The sequence below is a fragment of the Coniophora puteana genome, assembly GCF_000271625.1.
Source record: "Coniophora puteana RWD-64-598 SS2 unplaced genomic scaffold CONPUscaffold_13, whole genome shotgun sequence".
NCBI lineage: Eukaryota > Fungi > Basidiomycota > Agaricomycetes > Boletales > Coniophoraceae > Coniophora > Coniophora puteana.
In genome coordinates this window covers 453,927-468,989 of record NW_006913065.1, presented here as the reverse complement: position 1 = coordinate 468,989, position 15,063 = coordinate 453,927, and the positions used below count along the sequence as shown (strand labels likewise).

Sequence of the window (15,063 nt, the reverse complement as noted above, 5' to 3'; positions counted from 1 at the left end):
CGCAATACTACCACGTCTCACTGCCCTCGTTCTACACACATGAACTCTAGAAACTCTAGTGCCACGGCCTTGCGCCGGCTCATGACCGAATATAAACAGCTTATCGCCGGTGGTATGTCTAGGAAAGCCATGACAAAGCGACGGTCACTGATACGTCCAACCTGAACAGGCTCTCCAGACGGCATGTTCACTGCAGGTCTGGAACTCGAATTCTTTTGTCTGCACCGGAAGCCAGTGTTGCAACTGTTCTCACCTCTAATGTATTTACGGCTAGGTCCAATATCCGAGTCTGATTTCTTCACATGGGAGGCGCTGATCTGCGGGCCTAAAGACACGCCGTTCGTAAGTGCATCATGCCTCGCCCTTGACCTTTCTCGCTGACAAGTTCAGGAAGGTGGCGTCTTCGTTGCAAAGCTGACATTTGTACGACCCTCTACCCACATGCTCACAGTCTGCCTCCGCTCACGTCGTCTGTCCACGAATGGCTAGCCTTCCGATTACCCCCTGTCGCCCTTCAAGATGAAGTTCGAGCCTCCTCTGTTTCATCCCAATAGTAAGCAATAGTCTGTTCTCTTAAGGCAGCCGGCGCTTACGATGTATCAAGTCTATGCCGACGGCACCGTCTGCATATCGATCTTGCACACTCCCGGCGACGATCCTACCATGTATGAACAAGCCTCGGAACGATGGAGTCCCGTTCAGAGTGTCGAGAAAGTGATTCTTAGCGTCATTTCCATGCTAGCCGGTAAGTAAATTCCCTATCGATGGGTTATGCTAATCCGTGGCTGGTTCTAGAGCCCAATCTGGAGAGCGGTGCAAACATCGACTGTTGCAAACTGTATCGAGATAACAAGCCGGTGAGCTAACTTCGTTGCCTTAGTCGTCTCCTGACAATATTTATTCGGACACGTGATATCTAGGAGTACGAGCGAATAGTCCGGGAGTCTATCAAGCAGCAGTTAGGATTGTGAACAAAGGTATGATATGTAAATGCAGGAATTGATGAATGATGTATAGGAATAGATTAGATGAGTATATGCTCTCGATGAAAGTTGTGAAAGTAATGGATTAATGTGCAGTAAATTGCCACTAATGCATGAAGATGAGGTTATACGATGGTAAAGTATGAAAGTTAGCGAGACGATGTATACTCCTTAAATACTCTGCCGTCGAACTTGGGTCCGGTCTTGCCGAAGAGATGGCGTTGAACATACTCGTTGCGGAACAGTCCCTGTGGGTCCACGTCCTGTAGCACCTGGATGAAATCATCGAACTTCGGATACAACTTGCGAAGTGTCTCTGGACGGAGGTGATGAGCTTTTGCCCAGTGCGGTCGGCCCGCGTGCTTGAAGAGGATGTCCTCAAATCGCTGGAACAGCTTGCGGTACGGTACTTGACACCCGTAAGGCCTATACGCATAATCAGATCAATGATGATTATAGACCCACAAGTGTGCTTACTTGAATTGGACGATCCCAATCCAGCACGTCTTTTGCCCGACACTGGGACTCAGCCAGATGTCATCGCTGGCCGAAAAGCGCACTTCTATCGGGAAATGAGGCCGAAGCCCTGAGGGGTCGGAGAATTCGCGCTCAAGCCAATCACGGAGTTCGCGCATGCATGCCTGAGTGTTCTCATACGGGATAGCCCACTCGGTGGTATGTTGAGGATACTGTGCAAGGTCGAAACTCGGCTCAGGAGCAACCCAAGATTAGATGGTAACTTACCCTGCACTCCAGATTGAAAATTCGGTGACTATCATCAACGGCGACCGACCTCTCGCTGACCAGCCAGGCAGCGAACCGACCAACCAGTATATTCAAGGGAAGGTAGAACCGCCCAAGGAAGAGTAGGAACTGGATGACGTGGAACCCCAGGAATGAGTGCCAGAGCCAACTTCCAACTACATGGGAGGGCTACAGGGGGTGGCTCCGACTGAGCCGACGTTTTAGGATAGGAGCGTAGTCGTCATACCTCGAGCGTCCGGTTAGCCGAACTGACCCGTACCGTCCGCGCGGCAGGGAACCACCACAGCCTGACATGCTGCGCAGAGCGCGCGAGGGAATCTATCCGATCAACGCAGTCATCGAATAGGAGCGTCTCCTGAACCTCCTTTAACCGGAACGCAGGCTCTACCTCCAACGCCACCGTCAGGATGAGGCCTGTGCTTCCCAAGCCACAGATAGAAGCAGTGAACAGGTCGGGTCGTTCTTGGCGAGAGCAATACACCCGTGAACCGTCCGCCAGCAACAGAGTAAGGCCTATCACATGTGTCGAGATAACGCCATAATCGATACCCGTTCCGTGCGTAGCGGTTGTGACGATGCCGCCCAGAGTCTGGTCTGAAATCGAGCCCACATTAATCATCGCGAGATCGTGTCGCGCGAGTTCGCCATGCAGCGCGTCTAACGTGATACCCGCCTGCACGACGACGTATCCTTTATCGGGATGTACCTGTAACGGATGACATCGGTCGGTGTCAGCGTGCCTGATGCATTATTAACATCTGCCCGGAGAACCTCCGGCGAGAAGGGCAAATGGACGGAGGAAGCATATCGGAGTCGCGAGATGCGATCTCCGACTGCGTAAAGTGATAAAATGGCTATAATTGACTCACCTCCAACACTCTGTTCAACTTCGTGGTCCGCACCATGAATCCAGTGGTGCATGCAAGATCGCTCGGACTGTGGCCTATACCGACGGCTCTAACCACCTTCCCTTCGCGCCGAGCGAGCTCCAGTATGAGTTTGCAATGGTACTCATCCTCTGGTTCGAAAACAGCTAGGGGCTGACAGGTGAAAGTGAGACCCCAGTTGGTGAATTTAGCCCTCGGGGAACCGCTGGGTACCGTAATGGGCTGAAGGAGGTCGTAAATTAGAGAGATGGGGAGGCTCGCGACGCTCGCCATCGAATACTATGGGAAGAAGAAAATGACCAGGAGTTAGCATGCTTGCTTTCGAGGCTTTATAAGTTTTGGAGATGACACAGATGCGATGCATAGGGTCGGAAGATGCCGAGATCGAGATCATGGCCGGCAGATCTGGACTGCATAGGACTGCATTGGTCCAAACGATGTTTGCGTCAAAAGCTGACGTTCGGAGGGGGTAATGCAACCACAGGCACCGACCGGAAGGCACCAGGGCGTCCCCGTAACGTAGAGATCAACCATGAGATCGGGAGCTTCTTCACTCCAAGCCGAACGGACGGGCCAAAATAGAAATCGGAAAAGACGCTCATCCGCGTCACAAGAGATCCTAGGAGATGATTGGCCCCGCGTATGCGATTGATGTACTGCTTCAGACTGCGGTGTAAGCTGGCCAGGGTGGCAAGATGACCAGGCTGAAGCGTGTGCTGCAAAGGAACCATCCATCTGATGGATAAGGCGATAGATATGGTGAGCAATCGGCCAGCGGTGCGTCAGCTTTGCGAATGGCGGCATCCTCATCGATACGGTACGCTTACGATTGACCGTCCCAACCGCATCGATCTCCGGCTGGGCGATTCGCCGACGGATATCTGAACGTATCAATGGTAACATCGGACTTTTACACCATATGCCCTCTACCTCCGGTCCACGTGGAAGCTAAAGGATGGACTCTTAACAAGGTATGGTCCAGCGGAGGCTGATCGAGCGTTGATCGAGCTCTCGGGAACTTGCTTGGATCTGCCATGCCGTCAGAGGTCGTAAACATTGTGTCTGAATGAAATTGTAATACTATGAACATCATCGCAATATTGAAATACAAAAAGTAATCAAACGCTAACCTCCATTTCACCGTCTCGTCCGCTGTCATGGAAGATGCCGAAGAGAGCTACAAATGAGATATGATGCGAACAAGCTGGAACTGGCTGGAAGTAGTAGCGCGCCATGAGATTTGGGGCTATTGGGGGTTGAACGTTTTTGTACAGTATTACTGCGCGCACCGGCTGCTTCCTGCAAACGTCCCAAGTTATTTTTGACAGCATAGCTGCGCCGATGGATATCATTATAAAATAGAAGTATTGACCGTACATTAGATCTTGAATATTTGAATATCCGTGACACCCTAGATCCCAAAAGCCGCCCTCAAAGGATAGAACAGGTCTCTCATTTCTGCCATCAGTTGAGGAAGTCGAACACGACACGACTCCACTCCTGTCCTTCGTAAAACAAAACTCCTCGCACTTCTGCGCTATCGAGCTCGAGGCCGATCTCGAATTCTATGGGCCGTTGATCTTCTTATCAATCTTCTGGAGTGTACAAGATCTTACCTGTGAAGAACCCGTTGGGCTGCGGCATACTTGAGTTTCGTTGGAAGCTGGGCAATGAGCTCAGGTCAACTGTCCATTTGCAGAGCTCTATCGTTTCTCCCTGAAGTTAAAAAATGAAACTTAAGTCCAATGCCTCAATGCCGGAGGGAAAGAACCTACTTCATCGCTATAACGCATCATCTTGTCCGAGTCCGCGGTGTAAAGGACGGCCACGAAGACACAATCTGTACAGTATTATCTCAGGTCAATCAACGTGGGCTAACGATGGTAGTTTGCGTACCTTGTGCGTTTTGGGAGAATTTACTACCGAGGTGGCGTTAGAAGCGTCACGACCAGATTAAAGAACCTCGGGCATACCAGAATTTGGTTTTGACTTGCTGCCTGAATGATAGCGATTAATGGATAGTCACGATGTACAAGATGTATTGTACTCACCCCTTCCGAATGATGGCACCCTTCATCACCAAATACTGCAACCTGGGGGATAAACGAGGTAAAATGAAGCCATACATGCCCAGCCAGATACAGACGGAACGGACCTGTTGTCACAAATGGGGATCCCCGCATTGTTCTCTCGGATGTAAGCGGGACGCTTTGCCCAGTCCTCGGGCTCCGCAGGAAGCTTGACCTATCATAGCAAATATACGGGTTAGTGCGATGGACGCGTAGCCCGGAACACGGCCTTACCTTCATTATATATGAACGGGGCGCAATGACCGTCGAAACGATTGCCTTCCTTGCTAGACCGTACTGAGCGGCGCCGCGGACTGTCGCAGTATCAGCATCCGATGGCCTCGCTATTACCCGGATGGTACTGCCAAGTGTCTCCTGCACAGAAACTTCAGAAACGAAATCCTACAGGAGGCTCGACGCGTCCGCACCTGTACCCGCTTGAAAAGATACTCGCTGCCTGCGAAGCCTCCCACAAGTAGAAGCGCGTCAATACTTTGATCGGTCTTCTTGGACTGTTCATGAATCAAATCGAGGACCTGTATGGAAGGAAAGGGCGTCAAGGGATTTTCATGATGACGTCAGGGACGGGACTTTCCTGGTTCACCACAGGATCAAACACTTCTCGGCGAATGAGGTTTCCAGGAATGTTGACTTCGCCATTAACAAGGCCGACGGAAGGGTCATGGGGGTCTTCCACATTGAAGCAGGTGAAGTGGAAGAACGTATCTGGCGATCATCGTCGTCGCTCAACGGTCACCCCCGAGCATAAAACGTCGTGTGCTTACCATCGTCAATCTCACCCCTGAAAGCCAATTTGTCCGTTTCGCTGAATGAATGCATGAAGTAAGCAAGACTGGCGGGATCGAGATGGACCGGATGTTGCTCCAAGAGCGTCTTCATTAGCTCTCGGAAGCGAAGATCGAGGAAGAGCGACCCGCAATTAGCCCCGGAACGTGCACACATCTCCGCAATCTCGAGGTTGGACATGTTCCCGATAATTTTGTACACGGCGAGGTCCTGCAACCGACGTTTGTCTTTGAATCACGTCTTCTTCAGAAGCAAACGCACCACTGTGCCGCCTCCGGCATCACAGATCATGAAGTTCTGGTTGGGATGCAGCTTGTGTAGATCCGTCAGACGAGCGCAGTGTACTGCAGCTGCTTCAGGTTCCCTAAGAAAAGAACGGAAAGTCAGCCTTGGGCACGTCTACTTCCATGGCGTGCCTACGTAATAATACGTAGCCTGTCGCGCCAGTTCAGATCACCCGCTCGAGCAGATTGGACTAATCCCGCCTCGATGGCAGCATTCCGCATCATATCACAGCCTTTGGCGTCCCAAGCCGCGGGGCAAGTCACCAAAACATCCGCGCTATCTGCATGAACAAGGTCAAAACCTCCGGAGTGAATGTGTCCAAAATATCACTGACTCAAATCCGCCACTGCGCCGATCTCCTTGGTTATCTGTTCTTTGGCATATTCCCACATACACGAGAGGAAGTCCACGATGAGGTTCATAGCGGTTTTGCCGGGCTTTTCTAGAGTGTCAATTCCCTTTCATGAGGGTCATAAGGTGATTTGAAAAAACGAACCGGCAACTGGGGCAGTCGGGCATCTGCGTCTTCCCCTCTCAGAACACGTGGCTCAAGGAAAAGCTTGAACCTGGCATGATCATCAGTGATATCAGGCGCATATACTCGCAGTTTTCCGCACCATTCGCATTTCACTGTCCCCGGCATTGGACCAGCATTCTTGGCTTCGAGGCCCCATGCGACAATTTCTCCACGTTCATCGTAAATTAAGCAGGTGGGTATCTTACGGAATGTTTCAAAGGATCCCGGCCAATTCAGTATCTGTTGCACCGTGCCTGATGCAATGCGAGAGGACGCATATGCCTAGTGCTATATTAGTAGACATTAGCGAGGTAATATGTTCATACGTACCACTCCGGAGAAGGTGGTACCTAGAAAACAACAATAGATAAGCATCATTGCCAGGTAGTACAGGAGAATGACTCACCAAAATCAATGGATACAGAGAGCTTGCCTTCGTCAGACGGTGCATTGAAGTCATTCCTAGGCCCCGAGTGAGTGATTACTGTCGGGTTCGGCGAGGTGGAGAGGGGCGGTGAGCGCAAAGCCTGGAAGGCGTTGGAGGGGTGAACCGCGCTTGGATACTGGAGTGCAGGCGATCCATACGAGCTCTGGGGAAGGGGAGGAGTAGCGTTGAACAGAGCTCCCGGGGGCGGCATGTTGTTCTGAGCGTAAGACATCCTCTGATCCAAAGGAGGGGACGGTGAGCCACCCCATGACGGAGTGAAGCCACCTGGATGGGTCGACTGGAAGGTGGAGGGTGGAGGAGAGGGCACAGAGCTATAGAACGACTTCTCTGCCCCGGGCATGTGCGCGCCTGGATGCGGACTTGGCTGGTGGGTCACGATGCCATTGTGGGTTGCGTGGGCATTGTTGGCAAATTGCTTGTCCTTGTCTTCAGCAGCAGTACCACAGCAGGACACCATGCTTGAAATGAAGGGGCCAAGTGGTGGAAGAGGAGTTCAACGCTTTTGGGCGTCTATTACATGTTGTGTGCATTGATACGGTACCTATAACAAACCAAGCCGAGGCAAGGGCGTCGTTTGTGGCAGTGCCTCCATCAATTTGAGCGGCGGGCGCTCTCGACTTTCAAAGCAAGTTCTTACCAAGCACTTACTACGCACGAGAGAAGTAGACATGAACGTTGTCTCAATTGAAAGTCAGATAGGCTCAGTCTCGTTGACTTTACACTGTATCTCAAGTCGTGTGCAACCAAGGCGAGCTTTGACAGAGGCAAATGCAACTACTTCAGCACTGACTTCAAATTAATATTGCAAAATAGCGAAGCAATTTGAGCGCTCGCCGGTCGATGCGGGAAGTAGGGTGCAAGACGGCGCACGACAGCCTACGACAACTGTCACCCGTGCCAGTACTGTGTCAGGAAATTGAATGCTGCGAAGATTCTGATTAAGCATAGTGACTGTACGACTAAATGCTATCAGACGACATAAAGCTATGGCAACCTTATGCCAGTCCGCCTCGTTCTGCCTCGCATTGTACCCTCATCGAAACGAACTATCTGAGGATGACTTGCCAGTTTTGCATGCAGCTTTTCAAAGTTTGATGATCGATGGTTCGCCAAGTGCAAAAATCCAACACGGTACTTACTTAAATTGCTTCACGATAAATTCTGTGAGCCGATATCAGATAAGAAAAAATAGAGGAAAGATCGTTTGAGAGGTAGGTAGACATAGCACAAAAAAGTTCAAGTTTGTATGACGTACTGAGCTCATATGTGAGGCCATCTCACCTGCAGTATTGACGCCCTCGCATATGTGACACAATTGCGAGCCACCGAGCCCCATTGCATTAATGCTGGGAACTTGACTTGGCAAAACCTCTCAAAATCAAATGGATGGTTGCACGCCCTATTGTCTCCTCCGCATTAAGATTCCTTGAATGCTCAGCGCTCAGCATGAAAAGGTATGTAACTTACAATAGCTCTGATTACGGTGGCGGATAAATCTATCTAACAACGGAAATCTCAAACGCCGTGTGGCGCGCTGAGAGATTGGCTAGAAAGCGATTTCTGTTGAGTTTGAGGTGACCCCAAACTAGAATGTTGCAATGCTTTCTTCTAGTTAGCATTTCATAGCCCACAAGATCGAGCTTTAGACGGATCACAGCGACAGGAACGGCACCCACGTACGGGAAATAGCCAGAAGCAGTTGAAAGTATACGGCAGCACTCAGTACAGTGGAGTTATACTGTGCCCCTAAAAAGTCACGGTGGTACTCGTGGTACGTCGAAAAGAACGAGAGAGCTTCTCACCATCGACAAATCTTCTTCGAAACACGAGGGACGAAGTGAATCAGCGATCCAGTTCGCGTAGGCGACCTTCCAGTCATGTACACCAAGGCACAGACGCAAAAATAAACAAAATAAATCGAAATCGCGGGGTAGTGTATTGTCCAAACAGAGATCGACCACTTGCCCGGGTGAACACTTGGACGCCGGTCTGTATGCATCGATAACGCCTGGAGGTGCTGGCCAACTGGAAGATTTAATATGTACTCAACGTGACTCCCGCGCTATATGGTGCTGGCATGGGCGCATATGATATAGACACGAAAAGTCCTAATTGGGTTGAAACAGACCCGATCAATGTCTGAGAAATTGGCAGGTTGTTGACGATGATGCTCTCCGACGGCAACGCCCAAATCCAAAGTTTAATGGCGATACTAACTCAAACCTGGCGTATCTATACTCAAAGTGGTCACGCGCATCCAAAAGATGCAGCAAGTTCTAAAGGAAAATGACGGCAGTTGAGCACAACGGTTGAGTGATACTGATCCTCGAAGTTTTTTTTAGTATTCCCAGCGTCAGAGAATCTCGGGCCCGAACGAGCGAGCGTTACGTCCAAACATGTGGCCAGAAGCATGTGGCCAGAAGGAAGAGCACAAAACACCGTCAGCCCCTGATATTCAGATTGCTGCAGTAATGACTCTTCCTAGTTTCAAATATCCCTTGTCGGTAGGCTTGAAGACGGCTGGTCCGATTGGTGGCAGCAGACGCCGCCCCATCATCGTCAACCATCAACGGATAGATGATTTTATATTGCTTAGCGAGAAATAAAAGGCATAATGCACAGTCATGGCTCTTGCACGGGCATTTGGGCGCAAGAGTTACGGAATTTCTTCTTTCGTGATCCGCCGCAGGCTGAACGAAATAGCCAGTGGCGAGTACGCAGATAGCACGACTTGATTTAGTGTCCATAGGTGTCCATTGGGTCAGAGTGTCATGCTAGTCCTCGGAGCGGAAGTCACCGTAACCACAGAAGTTTACCGCTGTAGTCGAATTCTTCGCGGAGACGGAAATAGAGCAAAACACGATCTCTCGGTGTAGCCGAGCGAGAAAGCAGGGATTGTTCGTTTAGTTTCTGTTCGAACCGATGGTACATGCTAATTATTTCGCAGTTACACGTGTAGTCATGTCGTGTGGGGGCAGGAAGCCAGCCATACTGCCTGGACAGCTGGAGGAGCTGAGGAACATGAGTTTGATCAAGAAGCTTGGGTAGTACAGATTTAGGACGACATTCAAGCTCCGCATCCATGCGCGTCTAACAAGTCCCGGCAAGTGACATCAGAACGTCAACGCGTCCACTCCAGCGCTCCTGTCCCGTTCACTATGGCAAGTTCAAAGGCAGCACAGAAGCTCTTTGCCATCGCCAAAACATGGCCGGTCGATCCCTTTCGACCAAATATTCAACTCAAGAACTTTCTTCAATCCCTCTCCACGCACCCGCGCTTGACCGAGCAGATAGTTATCCCTGTACAAGCATTGAGGGATAACACGATCCAGACAAAGGTGTTTACCGTTCCTGTGTTCTCTGGGGTAATTTGCCTCATCCTGTTTCTCAGTATCCGCTATCTAAGAAAACCCTCGAGCCAGCATCCATGCCGAAGCATTACACACGGGTGGTACAAGGGTACGAAAATAGTGCGAAGGGCACGGGAAGGTCGTGGTGGCAGATTTTCTTTGGTGTTTGGCGGTAGGCAGTCAGGCCCTTTGGACCATCGGAAGTTTTCAACTGTCCATCAAAGTTTGAAGCTTTCACCTGCTGGCCCGTCTTCCGGCATCTTCTTAATATTAAGTGTTTACAGCTTGTATAATGAGTTTATTGTAATCCACTTGCACGATCGCGTACGTGTGCTCAGCGCTCAGCACTCAGCTCTCGCTTGCAGTCTCCATGCTTTTTTGAACAGATCGTCGGAACGTCGATCACTTCAGTACTTCTTCCAGGGGCTTCACCTTGTGTGCGGCGGATATTAACTCACAAGGCTTCGCTACGAAACTTCTGCCCCACGAATTCGTTCCGTGCTCGATTGCAACGCATGTTTCGAATGTCATTTCCGAGGCTCTCATCCGCGCCATATGGCTGGCTCATTAGAACAGATCACCGTCTCTCCTAAACTCTTTACCCCTAGTGGCGGCGGCGCCCAGCGTCAGCATTCACCTAAACCCCGACACAGTCCATGATAGTGGCACGCTTTGGATGTGGAGCTTACGTTTGCCACGGCGACTGGGGACACAAGTTGCGAAACGGTAGCATCATTCTGAGCTAAGATTGAACTTCCGCCGTGATCACTCGTCCAAAATCTCATCCTCCCCCTTTCTTGCCTGCACAACGATCAGCTCCACGGATCACGGGCTCCCGAGAGATCAGTCGAGACATACCTTTTCCACTAGGCGACTCTTCTTTTCCCTTGCCTTCCGCTGCACTCCGACGTACTTGCCTAATGGCGAATTCGCCACCTTCACCTCTGCCTCCCATGCCTCTACGTCGCCCATCTTCCCGGGTCCGAAAGTCAGGCCCTTGCGCGCCTGCTCCACCCAGCGCGAGCTCTCCTCTATGCGCTCGACGAGATTCTTGACAATGCCCGTCTCTTTCCCTCCTGCGCCTTTAGATTTTGATTTGGCGGTCTTAAGCCCCTTGCGAAGAGCAACGACGACCGGGACGACGATTTCGGGGAAAGCCACACTTCCCTGGATCGAGGGACTGGAAAGCCATTCTGCTAACACGAAGCAGGCCTCCTCAACAAGACCCTCTGTGTAGACCTTTGTCTTGAGATATTGCGAAGGAGCACGTATGTTCGTGTCGAATTCCAGTGGCCGCAGCGTAGATGATTTGGGTTTGCTCGAGCTCGACAGCGTGCCAGTCAAGATAGGGACAAGGTATGGCGAGAGGGGGATGAATGTCCGCGTATGTTGGGTCAAGTGAAGCATGGAACGCGAGATATGTATGTGGAATGGATACGTCCGCGAATTCGAGACAAGCTTCATAGCCCCAAGGCTGACCTGGACAAGCGGATAAACAAGCGCTTTAAGCTCGCTCTCTTCTCCACCCCGTTCAGCGAACGTTTGGGCATTGCAGGCCTTTGATAGTACCAATGTCCAGAAGTCGACACAATGGACATACTGCCAGTTGTACACCTGTTTATAGGCCTCCTGTTCGAAATTGTTATGAGAACGTTTCAGCACCATGCAGTAGCCCGTTCACACCTTCGTCTTGTTCTTCATGCTATTGCGCAAATGGATAGCAAGTTGACGAATATACCCAAATGCAAGCTGATACGAGGATGCATGGTCTATGCAGAACAGTTCCGCCGCACAGTTCTTCATGAGATTGATAAACGGAAGCTTGTGCGCTGTCGTAGATTTGCACGAGCGTACGAGTTCCAAGTATGTGCCCTTGTAATACTTAGGGATGGCTAAAGTCAAGTAGATTGAGCGCATACCTTTAGAACCATATCCATGATCGAATCGTCAGAAGACGAAGCCAAGCGCCGTATGGCCGAGAACGCCGCTATCCGGACATGGTCATCGGCAGTCGACCAAAGCTCCAAGCATTTCTTACAATGCACTATTTTAGCACGAAATTGAAAGCTTTAAGGCGACATTGCTGACCTTAAGATATAGCTTGACGGCTTTCCGACTTGTTATGACGTAGGGGAGGAGTTTAGCGCTTTCGGTGATGGCAAGGGTGAGCGTATCATTGTCAGTCAGCTGAGACAACACATGGATAATGTTGTAGAAGTATGAGAGAACAAGTTTCGAAAGCGTCTTTTGTTTTGTTGTTTGTGTTGGGGGCTTACTATGATTTGAATGAATCATAATTGGTCATAATATGAAGCAACTAGAATGTGCTCACAATTTGCCATTCGCTAGTGTTTTGTAAGGTGCATGGTGCTCTAGCACCACAGGAGTGTATCGAAGAGCGGTCGAAACGAGCTTGCTGTAAACTATGAGGGGGTTGTCAGGATAAGCGCTTGAGAATTGGAATGTATGCTAACCTTCGGCGTTGTCAATGCTCCAAACGGCTCCTTGGTCCTCGTCTTCTGTCCGAGCCGCCGATCGGAATGCAATTAGAAGTTTTCGCAGCACTTTTAGAGAGCGTTGCTGCCATTAGAGGGTGAGTACCTTGCACTCCATGACCGTGCTGGATACATACCTCTATGAGCAATTTTTGCCAACTCCGGAGTAGCTTCAAGGTGAGCACTGGGAGTTTCTCGTCCTCCGCGTCTCCCATTTCTTCGTCTTCATCCTCACCCTCATCCTCTTGATCCGCGCCCTCCGGATCGAACTCGAGTAGTTCACGGTCATTCTCTTGGAGATACTTGTAAAACTCGGGGTCCTGTTCTGCAAGCTTAGATAGCTCAAACATATGCGCTTGGCCCTCGTCTATCCAGAGTTCAATATCAAGTTACCGATGGCATGCAGTAGTGATGCGCATACCTTCCAAATCATCGACGGATGCGAAGGACTGGTCATCCGGAATGTCCTCCAAGTCTTCGTCGTCATCGGCGTCTGAGCCATCAGCTTCGTCATCCTGGCAAAAATTATAATCATTGAGGGTGTAATCAGTTTATTGTTACGCACATCACCATCCTCGTCCATAAAATCTGCTCCTAGGAAATCGTCTACTGACATACCCTTGGCACTGCGTACGGCCATTCAGCCAGACGTCATCGAGTTCGGACGATAATCATACCTCTTTCCACCTTTCTTGCCATTTTCCTGTTGAGGCTCGCCCTCCTCCTCGTTGTCAGTCCCGTCTTCCGAGTTCACCGGCGCCGGCTTGTTCTTGCCTTTGGCTCCTCGTCGGCTTTCAATCTTCTTTTTGTGCGCCTGGGCCTTTTTCCGAATCTCAATCGTCTTCTTGAGCTGACCGCTAGCTTTGAATTTACGTGTCGATTTGGCAGCTTTCCCCATAATGGTGACGGTGCAGTCCCGGAGGCTGAAGACAGGAGATGATTTACGAGAACTTTTGGCAAGCGGAAGAAATGATCGAGGACACTACACATACCGAATCGGGAATCTGAGAATCAAAGACCGCGTTCACGTTCCCGAAAGACGCGCGTGTTATGTCCACACCTCCGGGGTGTTCCCTGGTGTTCCACTTAGACCTCTTCAATCCCCCTAGCTCGATAATGGCTGCAGGCCCAGGCTCAATGGATGTGCTGGAATCAGCAAAGTCCACCCTTCGTACTCATGACGATCTTATGTCTCATGCTCGACAAACGCAAGTGAACCTCAGGCGCCAATTACGACCTCAGTCATCTCCACAAGCCGAGTTGCTGAAACTGCCAGCGATCCCACCCAGACCCTCTGTCTCTCCGTCGCCCCCAGCATCTCTTCGCTCAGAGTCTCAGGCAAAGCCCCCGAGACCTGACCTGTCGGTCTCGAAGCGAGCTCGTGTAGCGCGCTACCACAACTATATCCCTGAAGAGGAGACGATCCGGAACGACTACTCCCAACGATACGTCGACGGTGGCGAGTGGCCCCAAGACTGGGTGCTGGGAGCCGAACCTGAGCGTAGATTTGAGGAGTGCGTCCCATCATCTACTTGCTACTGGAACGGCCTCATCGGACATTTTATTCTGACATCTACGTTACGCATGTACTATACTCAAGGTATCCCAAACAACAGCGTTTGCTCAATCTTAAGAAGGAATCTGTGAACAATCACTCTGTCACGCCATCATATATTCCCTTCGCACGGCTACCAAGTCTCCACCCGTGCAAGTTTGACGTGATCCTCCTCGACCCTCCTTTCTCCTCGTCGTTCAGCTGGGGTGAGCTGCAAGAGCTACCAATACCTGCGCTCGCTGCAGATCCCTCGTTTGTGTTCATGTGGGTAGGTAGTGGAGCCGGTGAGGGTTTGGAAAGGGGCAGGGAAATCCTCGCAAAGTGGGGCTATCGGAGATGCGAGGACGTCGTGTGGGTGAAGACAAATCACACTACCAACCGTGGACCTGGAGTAAGACCTCCAATATTTGACCTTTCTCTATCTTATAAATCCGGTAGACTGATCCACCTACAACCTCCTTGCTCACGAGGACGAAGCAACACTGTCTAATGGGCATCAAAGGAACTGTCCGGCGATCCACTGACAGTTGGTTCGTTCATTGCAATGTGGGTCAGTATTCCAGAAGAACAGTCGAACATGCCAAGTGATTTGTTACCCTTTAGACACGGATGTCATCATCTGGGAAGGCGATTCTGCGGACCCGACACGCAAGCCGCCGGAGATGTACACGCTGATCGAGAACTTCTGTCTTGGAACTCGGCGCCTCGAAATCTTCGGTCGTGCGCGATCGTCGCTGCGGCGAGGCTGGGTCTCGGCGCTCCTGGATGGGGAAGAAAACCATATCCCAGAGCTTTCGCGCGTGCCTATGTCGGAGGACGGTGTCGGCATACCGGAAGGTACGCGCCCGTGGGATAAAGAGTGGTGGGAAGACGGCACAAAGGAGCTAGGTGGAGGCAAGTGC

The 15,063-nt window shown here is 50.8% G+C and overlaps 5 protein-coding genes across 5 annotated transcripts; 2 read left to right on the top strand and 3 right to left on the bottom strand.

Moving 5' to 3' along the window:
- Nucleotides 1–539: 539 nt before the first annotated feature.
- On the bottom strand, nucleotides 540–2,908 carry CONPUDRAFT_139415 (L-gulonolactone D-arabinono-1,4-lactone oxidase; the record flags this gene model as incomplete). The annotated part of the gene is made up of 7 exons (XM_007774871.1): nucleotides 540–553; nucleotides 605–857; nucleotides 921–1,409; nucleotides 1,461–1,672; nucleotides 1,728–1,916; nucleotides 1,975–2,454; nucleotides 2,618–2,908. 5 exons carry the CDS (start codon nucleotides 2,906–2,908, stop codon nucleotides 1,133–1,135), a joined length of 1,449 nt encoding a protein of 482 aa, XP_007773061.1. The 3' UTR covers nucleotides 540–553; nucleotides 605–857; nucleotides 921–1,132.
- A 1,043-nt stretch (nucleotides 2,909–3,951) lies between these two features.
- Nucleotides 3,952–7,120, bottom strand: CONPUDRAFT_84633 (actin-like ATPase domain-containing protein). The gene is made up of 18 exons (XM_007774870.1): nucleotides 6,720–7,120; nucleotides 6,644–6,663; nucleotides 6,414–6,595; nucleotides 6,293–6,362; nucleotides 6,131–6,233; nucleotides 5,932–6,076; nucleotides 5,773–5,875; nucleotides 5,490–5,721; nucleotides 5,300–5,430; nucleotides 5,133–5,240; nucleotides 4,939–5,079; nucleotides 4,791–4,879; nucleotides 4,687–4,728; nucleotides 4,609–4,632; nucleotides 4,532–4,554; nucleotides 4,411–4,475; nucleotides 4,252–4,351; nucleotides 3,952–4,200 (listed from the first exon to the last, which is right to left on the bottom strand). The coding sequence occupies exons 1-18, from the start codon at nucleotides 7,099–7,101 to the stop codon at nucleotides 4,100–4,102; spliced, it is 2,061 nt and encodes a 686-aa protein (XP_007773060.1). The 5' UTR covers nucleotides 7,102–7,120; the 3' UTR covers nucleotides 3,952–4,099.
- A 2,799-nt stretch (nucleotides 7,121–9,919) lies between these two features.
- Nucleotides 9,920–10,287, top strand: CONPUDRAFT_63320 (uncharacterized protein; the record flags this gene model as incomplete). Its single annotated transcript, XM_007774685.1, has 2 exons — nucleotides 9,920–10,099; nucleotides 10,153–10,287. The coding sequence occupies 2 exons, from the start codon at nucleotides 9,920–9,922 to the stop codon at nucleotides 10,285–10,287; spliced, it is 315 nt and encodes a 104-aa protein (XP_007772875.1).
- Nucleotides 10,288–10,648: 361 nt separating this feature from the next.
- On the bottom strand, nucleotides 10,649–13,518 carry CONPUDRAFT_110290 (Noc2-domain-containing protein). Its single transcript, XM_007774869.1, has 11 exons — nucleotides 13,284–13,518; nucleotides 13,172–13,232; nucleotides 13,028–13,121; nucleotides 12,744–12,973; nucleotides 12,586–12,691; nucleotides 12,444–12,534; nucleotides 12,200–12,386; nucleotides 12,031–12,144; nucleotides 11,795–11,983; nucleotides 10,970–11,740; nucleotides 10,649–10,912 (listed from the first exon to the last, which is right to left on the bottom strand). Exons 1-11 carry the CDS (start codon nucleotides 13,502–13,504, stop codon nucleotides 10,877–10,879), a joined length of 2,100 nt encoding a protein of 699 aa, XP_007773059.1. The 5' UTR covers nucleotides 13,505–13,518; the 3' UTR covers nucleotides 10,649–10,876.
- Nucleotides 13,519–13,794: 276 nt separating this feature from the next.
- Nucleotides 13,795–14,937, top strand: CONPUDRAFT_63441 (MT-A70-domain-containing protein; the record flags this gene model as incomplete). The annotated part of the gene is made up of 4 exons (XM_007774690.1): nucleotides 13,795–14,120; nucleotides 14,207–14,552; nucleotides 14,600–14,711; nucleotides 14,765–14,937. Coding segments are annotated over 4 exons (957 nt in total), but the record flags the coding sequence as incomplete, so codon positions are not given.
- Nucleotides 14,938–15,063: the final 126 nt, after the last annotated feature.

What these genes read in the sequence shown, in the direction of transcription:
- CONPUDRAFT_84633 (XM_007774870.1), bottom strand. Translation starts at nt 7,101, where the DNA reads ATGCCCGGGGCAGAGAAGTCGTTCTATAGCTCTGTGCCCTCTCCTCCA. An exon ending in CTCTGTATCCATTGATTTTG is followed by an intron (nt 6,664 to 6,719) that starts GTGAGTCATTCT and finishes GTTGTTTTCTAG; the next exon opens with GTACCACCTTCTCCGGAGTG. An exon ending in CCCGACTGCCCCAGTTGCCG is followed by an intron (nt 6,234 to 6,292) that starts GTTCGTTTTTTC and finishes ACTCTAGAAAAG; the next exon opens with CCCGGCAAAACCGCTATGAA.
- CONPUDRAFT_110290 (XM_007774869.1), bottom strand. Translation starts at nt 13,504, where the DNA reads ATGGGGAAAGCTGCCAAATCGACACGTAAATTCAAAGCTAGCGGTCAG. An exon ending in ATCCGTCGATGATTTGGAAG is followed by an intron (nt 12,974 to 13,027) that starts GTATGCGCATCA and finishes AACTCTGGATAG; the next exon opens with ACGAGGGCCAAGCGCATATG. An exon ending in GCATGAAGAACAAGACGAAG is followed by an intron (nt 11,741 to 11,794) that starts GTGTGAACGGGC and finishes AATTTCGAACAG; the next exon opens with GAGGCCTATAAACAGGTGTA.